The sequence below is a fragment of the Mandrillus leucophaeus genome, unplaced genomic scaffold (genome assembly GCF_000951045.1).
Source record: "Mandrillus leucophaeus isolate KB7577 unplaced genomic scaffold, Mleu.le_1.0 Scaffold389, whole genome shotgun sequence".
NCBI classification, from domain to species: Eukaryota; Metazoa; Chordata; class Mammalia; order Primates; family Cercopithecidae; genus Mandrillus; species Mandrillus leucophaeus.
Genome location: NW_012104131.1, coordinates 4,915,017 through 4,927,069, shown reverse-complemented (window position 1 = coordinate 4,927,069; position 12,053 = coordinate 4,915,017). Strand labels below are relative to the sequence as shown.

At 34.2% G+C, this 12,053-nt stretch overlaps 1 protein-coding gene across 2 annotated transcripts in view; it reads right to left on the bottom strand.

Annotated features, from left to right (window-relative positions):
- Window positions 1-12,053, bottom strand: part of KCNH7 (potassium channel, voltage gated eag related subfamily H, member 7) — a 458,375-nt gene that overhangs the window by 136,228 nt on the left and 310,094 nt on the right. Inside the window, exons 4-5 of one of the 2 annotated variants that reach the window (XM_011991002.1) lie at window positions 6,365-6,793; window positions 1,662-1,682 (exon numbers count right to left, since the gene is read on the bottom strand). In XM_011991002.1, the coding sequence (XP_011846392.1) occupies window positions 1,662-1,682; window positions 6,365-6,793 (450 nt within the window). The remainder of the gene's footprint in view (window positions 1-1,661; window positions 1,683-6,364; window positions 6,794-12,053) is intronic. The other variant, XM_011991003.1, reaches the window with a different exon arrangement.

Sequence of the window (12,053 nt, the reverse complement as noted above, 5' to 3'; positions counted from 1 at the left end):
ATGTGAAAACTTTCTACAATAGTTCAGAGATTTGTAATGCAAAATTCTGACTTTGATGATTCTACCATATACTTTAAATTGTGATTGTAAAATTGATGTCAATCTGAAATGTATGTAATAAAGAATATCTGTATTCAAAGACCACTCCTATTAAAAGTGAGAGAGTGAGAAAAAAGGTTGGAGAGTAAATGAATTATTTTATGACACTAAAATAAAATAGCTGTACTTTGACATATATGTGAACTAGTAGTTTGAAAGTTAAACAAGTCCAATTCTCTATTTGTTGAGAAAAATTAGATTCATTTATCACTACATTCAAAAATCACTAGAAAATTAATTAATGCCTACTAATTTACTGACAATTGTTAAATTCTAAAGCTAGTTGGCAAGAACTATCTGTATCCTGCTTCTTGAGGTTACGTTCTGAATTATGTCAATGCAAACCACTGCACACAGTTGACACTATTTTCTCCCTTTTAGAAATCACAGTGGACAGGCCAAAAAAAAAAAAGAATAATGATGTAGGTGAAATCCCGCCCCACTATTTGGGTCAACCTGCATAGACCCTTTTTAAAGTGCTTACAAAATAAAATTGCATTGCGTTTGGGGGGATACTGCCATAATTTCCCTGATTTTCAAATTTCCCTAGGTTGCTGACCAAGCATTTTTGGTCCCTAGTCTATTAATTCATAACCATCATCAGTTCTGAATTATTTTAGGGAAGCAAGTGAGAAATCAATATACAAAATTGCACAGTGGTCAGTGTACCAGTGACATTTAAGAGAGAGTGGTCAAAACAGTGAATTCTAAGTAATGACGGTTACTGGTGGAGACGTGTTCATGCAACACACATGCACAAAATAAGTCACGATCACCATTTGCACACCCACAGCAGCATGCACGGCCTATGTTGAAAGATCAGGCCCCAATGGTTTTCAATTTGATGATAATAATATGGTTATTATATTTTGTGATCCTTGTATCTACTATGATACAGTAGAAAACAGAAGTGAATTTCAAATTTTTAGCCCAATCCAAATTTATCCAGACTATTTCCAGTTAAACGTAACCCTCTGGGAGTTGTAGGTCATGCCAGTGATTTCAGGCTAATATAGAACACAACTAAAATGATTAAAATATAATAGAGAAAAATAGAAAACGACTATCATGCATATATAGTTTACTACTACAGTAAGCTGAAAACCATACCCCCTGCCATCCAGGAACGTGAAACTAGTTTTGAGGAAACAAAAGAGGAACAAGTGAAGTGATGCTGTCACGTAGCACTTTGCTTATTTTATTTAATCTTGCACTCAAAATTGTTGTTTTCCTGATAGGCTTTTGTGCCTCTGTCACATCAGAATATATTTAGCTTGAGGTTTGTGCTTTTCCAAATAATTTAAATATTTAGGAAGTATTCATTGTCAACCTAGGCTTATGGTTCTTGCAGGCAAAAGGAGCTCATAATCATTTTGGTGACGCAGCAGAGAAATAACAATGTCTCTAGCAAAATCAAGCCATGATGTCTCCACCAGGCACCCCGAATAGCTAAGGGCAGCATGAAGATGTTGCATTGAACAGGGCATACAGCAGGCAAGTTAACATGCCGAGTAAAGGGGCACGTTGAGCATCAGATGGTGAAATTTGAGTTTGTACATTACCTTTGACATTGCGACCATTGTCTGTTTTGAGCACATAAGGATAAAAAAAGAGAAATATAAAAAGAAGACTAAAATTATATTATATACACTGAATCACCTGTATAAAAACAATCAGAGAAATCAGAATATGATGGAAAATTTCTCTTTAATTGAAATTAACATTGTGTACTATTCCACCAAGTAACATGCATATACTAAAAATAGTATCTGTCATAATATACATTCTTATTTAAATATGTGAAGCATTTATCTCAATTTCAATGGATTCCAAAGTACAGATTTTATAATTATGACAGTTTAGAAATAGATTTCCCCAGATGCTGCAGTTGTGACAAAACTTTCAACCTTGTCAACAGCCAATTTTAGTGTCTCCTCAACTGTCACTGAGAATATACTCAAAGGAAGACTCCACATTTTGCATGTTAAGTAATATTTTGCATATAATTTAACCCAGTATGTTAATAAGGAAAATGTTTCTAAGATAACAGTTCCTTCCCTCCCTCCCTCCCTCTCTCCCTCCCTTTCTTTCTTTCAGGACAAGGTCTGGCTATATCTCTCTGGATGGACTTGAACTCCTAGGCTCAAGAATCCTCGTGCCTTAGCCTCCTTAGTAGCTGCGACTACAACCACAACACTCTGCCTGGCTCCACTGTGCCTGGCTGCAACTTACATTATTAAACACAATTTTATTAACTGCCCTCCTCCAAATGTTCTTCAATATATATTTTAAAAATAGCAAATATAACTCAGAGAGTCATTCTTAGACAAAAATAATTGTTAGATGTAAATGAAAGATTAGATTGTTTTAAAAAATGTTAACATATTAATGTCACAATGAATTCAGTGTAATTACTAGAATATTGAAAAATTTTATTTGTAATAAAATGGGCTCTTTTAAAATCTGAGTTAAATATTTTCAGATTTATTTTGCGATCAACAATCTAAATGCTGCATACTTGCCACTAACAAAATATGCATTACTAGCTATGAAACACACAAGCTTAAAATAAATGTCACTGTCGTATCAAAACCATTCAAATATATCCAAGATTTGAAAAATCTGTTCAGCATTTTGTTGATATCTATGCTAACACTGTGCCCATTTAAAATCTTGGAATATATCATAATAATTTCAAAGCTTACAACTGAAATAATTCTAAGAGTGTGGTATATTGAATTGCTCGTAGACATTGCATTGGACAAAGACATACAAATAAAACTGTGGCCTTAGATAACAACTCCCTTTCCACTTGGAGAGAATCACAAAAAACAAATAGAGATAGTGGAAGAGATCTTGATTACCCAGAATGAATGTGTCTATCAGAAGCTGGATCCAAAAACCATTAGTAAAGTAACAACTGCTTGCAAGTAGTTATAAATTACAACTGTACTTATTAAACCTAAACATTATATATAATGATTTACCAATTCCAAGAAAACTAACAAAACATTACATTATGTAGTTATTACAGCTTTGACCTTCCAAGGCAGAGTATGGCTTGTGCACTGGTCTTAGCTGAGATCTGCTTGTTATCCTTCCATGACAATGTAAGTACAGAAATTGGAGTAAATATTTAGAAACTTTTGTAGCAGTTTGGCAGAGTAATTTCATGTCTGATTAATCTAATAATAAAACAACTGGGGTTTATATTTTGTGTCTATTTTTTACATTTCATTATTCTAGTAGTACATTTTTATTGAATTCACAAATGTATTGGTCAGTGATGAATTAGAAAACAAAATTCTAGTTCTTCATCAAAGATGGTTTGAAAAGTATGGTTCTAAGGTACTTGATAATGTGGATTAAATGAGAGGATAAAGTAAAATATTATTCATTAATGTATCTGCAAAATATTTAAAGTTCTGTGAAGATAGCCTGTACAGGAGAATGTTTTTATTTATTTGAATGAGGAGACAACAATCAGACTTTGAAATCTCGTGCATTATTTCACCTGTTAATCAGTTACATGAATTCATAAAACTAAAATCACGTCTAAAAGTTTTCCATCTTTCCTTATCAATGGCTCTATTTGTAAAATATACCAAATTACAAAGTCTTAGGAAATGTAGTTTCTTTTTTGCTAATCAGTGATTTTGTGCTAAAATTGCTCTAAAGATGAAGGATAAAATACCCTCTGAATTTATCAATCTGTAGTCACATGTCGACTATAGCATAATCTATAAGAAAGTAATACTTTTTTTGAAAACAGCTTACTTTGGGTGAGGGAGAAAAATCAAGGATGATCTAGCACCAAATGTTTATTGTACCTGTACTGAGAAATCCAAAAATATTAAATCATTCTTTCTCATAATTGTATCAGTAACTGTGCACTAAATGGAGATCATATACATTAAAACAGTGAAGTTAAATCAAGAAATCTAATCTAAACTACTTAGCACCACTGTCCAAACACAGGCTAAGTCAGTACAATGCACTGATTACATATCAGTTTGAGTTTCAAATTTATTGTTTTTGAATTTTACTATACTACTGTTATAGAAGTCAGGATCTCTCTAGGGAATCACTGAAAGGTCAACTTCCGAAAAGTTAGTATGATTGCTAAAAGTGACTACACTAACTAAACTAGCTAAAACATATGCTGGCCATTTGAATTACCATATTGAATTTACTAGTCATGTTTAGCCACAGGACTCACTGATCAAAGATCAAATTCTAGTGGTTTCATTCTGTCAGGAAATATTGAGTCTGCCATTACTAAATGGGCTAGGACCTTAGATGATTATCCAATTTGGGAATTGGCCTTGTGTTTTCTTTTTTCCTTTTGACCCTCTTTGGCCCACAGATTAAAAGGATGTGTTAATTGTTCTTGTATCTTTTTCTGAGCTATCAATTTATCTTTCTTTGAACTTTTCCCTGCCAACTCTTCCTTTCACCTCTTCTGCCTTCTCTACTTCATGGTGTCCTTTAGATAAAGATCCTCTATACGATTTACTCTTAAGACTTCAGTTTAACCTCAGAGTATGGTGGAGCAGATAACTCATTATTTTCTGATCTGCATGATTTTGAAACAGAACTCACAAGCACAGTCCTCTCAACATCACATGGTCTTCTCAATGTCACACCAATATTTATCAAGTATCTGCCATGAAGTAGACAATTGTGCTAGATACTAAGGGTGCAGAGCTCACTATGCCAGAGTGCCTATCCTGGAGGACCTCACAGCAACATAATTGTTTGTTTACATATCTGACAAGAATGACAGACATATAATACACAATAAATATAAAATGCAATCCATGCTACACTATATGTAAATATTGGTTTGTAAACTTGAGTGTGAAATGATTTAATTCTTCTGGTTTGGAAAGGGGGAAATGGGTCCCTGACGCTGAGTGGTAGTATAAGGAGGGACAAATGGGGAAGAGTATTCCAGGCATAACAAAGTAATGAAGCAAGAAAACACATGTTACATTTTTGGGAAAAGGCAAATTATATCCGTGCAGGTGTAGAATAGAGTATGTAGTAGGGAAAAGAGTCTTGCTGGGGCTAGAAATTAGGCTGGAAAAATAAGTGTGATCAGCTGACAAAGTGCTTAACACCTCACACTAAGAATTAATGTTTTAAAGACAAAACCAGCAACAGCTTGGACAGCCAGTATCTCAAGAACCCAAATCTATGCGAATCTGAAAAGTGGGTCTGCTGTACCCATTCCGGGAACTTTGATTCTCAGACTCCCTGGGGAAAGTCAAGAGATTCAACAGACTCCTCCTATGGCAAGGTTTCATGGAGGAGCAGGAGTGAGGGAGGAAAAATATTGCATGAATTTGATTGTAGACTATGGAGACAGGCAGTCCTGAGTTTGAAGCCAGGCTCTGACACTGACTAGCTCTGTAACCTTAGTCTAGTTGTTTATTTAACATATCTAAGCCTCTGTTTCCTCACTTATTAAATAGGGCTTAAAAATGATTCCTAATTTGGGTTTGTTATGAGAGTAAAATGAGACTTAATGTGTGTCAAGCACTTACATTGCCTCAGACATAGTAAGTACTTAACCAACGTTATCAATTACTGTGTTCATGATGAATTGTTTCTGCCATTGCTTTTTAAGTATTCTTAATTTCACTACTGGCTAATATAAGAATGTGAACATAAAGAGGTCAGAGAGAAATAAATTCTGATTTGCTTTTCCAGTTGATTTTGGTTGAGATCAGGACTTTCAGGATTTTTTTTCCCTTTACATTTTTCCCCTTCTTCCTACCTACCTTGCACCCCTGTCAGCTTACAGCTTTCTGATCACTCAGTACATCACGGTTCCTATGCTGCTCCCTTTGGAAAGAGTCGGTCAATGAACTAGCCCTCTGATGGCACAAATTCTTTCTTCCAGGGCATGATCATTTGCTAAATGCAGCAAAATTAATTATGCTTGAGATGATAGTGTTCATCACCTAAGCGCATGTTATAATAAGCATTAATTAATTAACACTCCATGTGGTAGGCAGATAATGGTTATCATACTATTTCAGAAATACAGATAAAGAAGCCAGAAGAAACTAAATTACTCATTAGGGTTCAAAGAGGAAATCAGTAACAACTCTGAGTGTAGGACTCAGATTTTTAATAGCCTTTAATCACATTTCTTTCCCCAATGCATAGGGATTATTGTTGAAATTTAAAACGATATGCAAATAATCATTTATTACCCGTGAATATATGTTTCCATTTAAAAAAAAATCAAACATACCTTCGCTGGCATGTCGGTCTCTAAATATGTTCTTGGGATGGACGCTGAATCCTTCTATATCATGAACTGAAGATGCTCTCCGTATACTACATAAGCTTTCCCTTGATCTGGAATGGGACAGCTGGGAACTTGACTGCAGCATATCAGGGTAGAGTCGGTCCCATTGTCTTTTGGGAGAGGAATGGTCAAGAGGTCCGGATATATTCACCAAGGGAGAACATTTGCTGGGCTGTATCAAAGCTTTTGTGTCATCTGCTTCAGAAGGGCTGCAGCTTTCTTTTGTAGGAGACTTAAAGTGCTTCATGGCTACCGAATCATCGCTGTGTTTAGATGAATCGATGACTACCACATCGGGGTCTTCTTGTGGTAAGGACTGCTTTCTGTAAGTGAGAACTCGCAGACCAGGGAACTTGAACCCGAAAAATTTCCCTATAAATGGAGACAGGAGAGAGCATTATTATAAGGTAAATTATATATCTTGTAACAAAAACAAACATTGTTGACTCATTTAAATACCATATAAAAATAATTATGAATTAATGGTTATAGTTGGAATAAGGGATATTGTAGAAAACTTCTCTGAGACCAATGTGAAGCATCATATAAGTAATAAGAAAACAGCAAATAATTTGATCATGTTTCTGATGATTAGATCCACATCAGTGACATAAAATTATTTGGATGACAGGAGACTTTTAGTTTTAATAAAATAAAAACATGCATCCACTATACATCCACTTTTCTAGGGAAATTGAAGGATGAACAGAGTTTTAAGGAAATATGATCTAGGGCATCGTAAGTCCAGGGATAGACACAGGAGTGAGTACAGCCTATGTACATGTGTGGGTGATGGAGGGCTAATGTGTTGGAGCAGGCAGGAAGGAAGTGAGGTGAGGTAAAGAATAGACCTTGTATATTTAGAAGATTTGTACTGAATAATATTGTGAGTCAAGTTTGGGTGGAAAAAGTGGGGTCAACTGTGTATGAGAGGTTTATCATTCCATCTGGAATTCTTAAGGACTTTTGGTTTTAAAGAGAAATGCACCATACTGGTAAAGATTTCTTTTTCCTGTTTTCTTTTCTTTTTTTTTTGGCTCCAAAATTGGATAGTATGGCATATAATGTTTTGTCTGTCTCAGAGTGGTTGATTCACAGAAGGACAACTAAATGTAAACTTTAAAGAGCAGATGTTAAAAATTAAAATATTAACTATAAATATAACATTAAAATATTAAACTTTAATTGTTAGGTATATAAACTCACTAGTAGTAAAAACTGCAAAGTAAAACAAGAGGATATAATTTTTCTAGTCTTCAATTTTGCAGTAAATGAAAGAAAGCATAACATCTAGTGCTGGCAAAGAATGCTGGGGAGCATTCTGACATTTTGGTGGTGGGATTGCAGATTACTACAAACTCTTTGGAAAGTCTTCAGACAATATCTATTAAAATGAAAAAACATACACTTTTATTTTGACTCAGTTATCCACATGTGGGATATTGCAAAGGCATAAAAATGAGAAACAATTGGATTATCCATTAGAAGGAGAATTACTGAATAAATTATGGCATTTTTATTATTTGGAATCCAACGATATTCTTTAAAAGGTTGCTCAAATATAATGTTAAGTAAAAAAAAGCAAGTTTAAATTCCACGTGTTCACATAATTTTCATCAAATAAAACAACAGCTTATATTTGTTCATATATTTGTATTGAAAGTTTCAAACTTTTAATGTTGACTAGCTCAGTGGGTGGGTTTGGAAGTAGGGAGGTAGAGTGTATTGCATTCTTCTTTATATATCTTTTTTTATGTCAAGCATGCATTCGTTTATAAACTAAAAAAACTAATAAAGTAAAACTTTCACTCCTCAAATAACATAAAAACAGAGGACAAAGTATCCAAACAATAATCTGTCATTTTTATTGTCCCCACAGTAGTCTAGGTCCACATTACCTATGGCTTTACAATTACACACTGACCTTAAGTCAGTCAACTTAAATCTTTGAGTTGCAATATTAACTACCTTCTTGTATTATTTAAATGTCATAGACACCATTATCTTTAATAGATTTACTATGAACTTTTCCTCAATGCATTGAAGATGCTTCTAAAACATGGAAGAACACTCTCAAAACTCACAAACATTTCTCCATGTTGAGTATACTCTTCCAGTGGATGGTTTTTTTCTATATCCACATATTCAATTCTGTCTTCAGTCCAATGACTCCTAAATATATATTTTCAGCCCAGACCTCTCCTCTGCGTTCCAAAACTGTATATCTAATAGACTCATCAACATCTCCACTTGAAAGACACCTTACAATCTTATAACAAGTCCAGTTTCATAATCTGACCCTTCAAGCCCAGGCTTTTGTTTTTCTTCTTCTTCTTCTTTTTTTTTTTTGTGAATGGAATCCATCCAGTCATATAAACCTGAGATTTAAGGACCATTCTAGATACTGTTCTCTCTCTCCCACTCATCTCCAATATTCCATTAATATCAATCCCTTAATTGTGTTCATTTCGCCTCCTGAATGTCTATTTTCATTTCTCTCATCTTCACTGCTCCTACATCTTTCCAAGATACTATACTGGTTCACATGATTTCCTGCAAAAGAATCCCAATCACTCTTCACATTTGTACCTTTATTGTCCACCCTTAAAACTAATAATTTTTATCTTTAAATAATAAAAAAATTTTATCTTTTAAAAAATTCAGAGGATGGGCACATTGGTTTATGCCTGTAATGCCAGCACTTTGTGAAGAAAAGGCGTAATGCTCTCTAGAGGTCAGCCGTTTGAGACAAATCTGGGGAACAGGGCAAGACCCCCCATCTCTACAAAAAAAAAATAGCTAGGTATGGTGGTATATGCCTGTAGTCCTAGCCACTCGGGAGGCTGTGGTGGGAGGACAGATTCAGCCTATGAGTTTGAGGCTACAGTGAGCTATGATTGAGCCACTGCATCCCAGCCTAAGTGATAGAGAGAGACCCTATCTCTAAAGAAAGAGAAATTAATATATGATTATGTAAACTATTGCACAATTCTACTCTTCCCCTGTCCTCTCCTGCTACCAATAACTTTCTCTTTGGGGACGGAAGACAAAACTATCTCCATCTTGCAGCTTCTTACTCTCTAGAACCCAGTCATACGGAATTTTAATTCCCCTGGAGGCCTCTGCTTCTTTCAGATTCATGGCTTCTTTCTGTTTGATCCTTTTTACTTCACCTACTGAGCTCATCCTTTAGATTTCAGCACCAAAGTGATTTCATGGGGAAGCTTTTCCTTCCTTCTGAACAGGTTACCACCCCTTTCATAGCTTTCACCACAGTTAATAACTATGCACTTGTTGATTTTCTGTTTAAAATTTTTTTCCATGACTGGACCATAGGCCTCAGAAGGGCAGGACCCCAGGCTATTTTCCTCACCATTGAGTCCCAGCTCTGACCGAATGACTTGGCATGGTAAATGAATTCTCACAAACAGATTCTAAACTGAACTCAGAATGTGCTCAATTTTGACTGTAGGAAAACTAGACTATTTAATTGCTCTGGTCACTATCATTAGAGAATTTTAACCTCCTGGAATTGTACTGAATGACATTTAACAAAAAATATTGATTGAGTAGAACTCAACAGTTCATGGAAAAGGGCGAACTCTGTACCATGTCCTCTCTATTTGATTTAACTCATCTATGAAGTTTATGTAAAATACCTGTTACAGAAAATTTGAGAATTTAAGAAGGCCAATTTATTATTATAAGCTTTCATTTGTGGTCTAGCAGTTAATAATGATACAAATCATTGAAATAGAATTAAACATTTTTATTATTAATTATTATGGACATATAGTTGTACACATTTATGAAGTACACATGATATTTTGATAGAAGAATACATAGTGTAATGATCAAATCAGTGTAATTGGGATATCCATCATCTCAAGCATGTATCATTTTTCGTGTCAGAAACATTCCACTTCTACTCTTTTAGTTATTTTGAAATATTTGATAAATTATTGTTAACTATTGTTGCTCTAAAGTGCTACCAAACACCAGATCTAATTCCTTCTATCTAACTGTATTTTGGTGCCCATTACTTATCCCCACTTTATCCACCACACCCTACCCTAGTACCCTTCCTATCCTCTGGTAACCATCATTCTACTACTTATCTCTGTGGTAGAAGACATGACAATATACAGACAAACCACAAGTACAATCAACATGAAACTCTGGATTAATAAGACAAAGACAAGAGTAACCAATCTGCGCAAATAAGATTAAGTAACAGTTCATCGTGATAACTATTTTGCAAGCATTCTTACATATATCTACTAATAACTTTTATATTCTCAAGTAAATTGCCAAGTTGAAAATCAGTGAACTGCATCCAAGTCATTTGATTAGTCTTTAATGCACATGAAATTGAGTTTTAAAGCAGTTTACAAATCAATTCTGCAAGCTTATTACAATGCATTGAAAGTCAATGACTACTTTTGTTAATTTTTCATCATTTACTTCACACTCCTCCTTTGAAAAACAATTCACTGGCTTTCTTAAATTAATGACCACATAGGCATTTAGTTCATTCCTATAGTTTAGGCATATCCAGTGTGGTACAGATGGTCTTTTCTGCATCACTAGGTTAATAGGACCATGTTATATTGCATTACAGATTTAGTTGTCTAACTGTAGTTCATGCGGAAAGAATGCACATTGAGAATTTTGCTCAATGCTAGCACTTTCAGGCATGAAATATAAAACATAGATAAGTGTAATCCTGTTATGGATCTTAACACTGAAAAACATCCGTGCAAGTTAAGTCTTCAGATTTTATTATATTTGATTTCTAATTTGAATAATTAAAATAGATACTATTTAACCTATTTACTATAATGCTCAATAAATGTGAAATAACAGAAACAGAAAAAGGTTTTGCACACATTTTTACACATTTCCAGAAAGAATTACAAGTACTGGTAAATGACTTACATGATTATAATTTTGTTTAAACACATCCTTTTCATATAAGAAGGCATACAGTTGTTAATATACATGAATATAATTACAGTAGTTACAATTAACTACTAGTATAATGTCTTTCTCAGGACATGTCATTTTTGTGAAGATGCTGAATATAAATTTGGAGGGCGCATCTTCATCAATCCTGTCATATATAACTAACAACTTTGTAGTTCTCAACCAAGAAAACGTAGATATTCCCATCATCTTTCTCTGTGAAAAGTCTATAATTATAACTTTAATGTACACATGCAAAAATGTTAAATATTTTGCCAAATTCATACAGAAAATTCATGTCAGGTTAGCATAAAACAGCAGTTTCCTTGATTTAATTTTAGTTTTACCCAAGGTTTGGTGTTTTCTTGGGTCATAAATAGCCACATGAGAATCTAATGAAAATCCTGATTTCTCTTTGAAATAAATGTAGATAAATGCATACACACAATTTTGCTTATGATTTCAGAAGTTGAATAACTAACTCCCCTTCTCCAACTAAAGCCCTTCAACATTGACCTCTCCTAAGATCCCCAGGATTCATTGATTCTTTATATTCCTTTTAGTTTTAAATTTATTTGCTGACATATTTGTGCTAGTCACATTTCTCATAAAATTATAATGATCACAACTACACTTATAACCTATCTCCTGTGGTAATGGGGCTTTA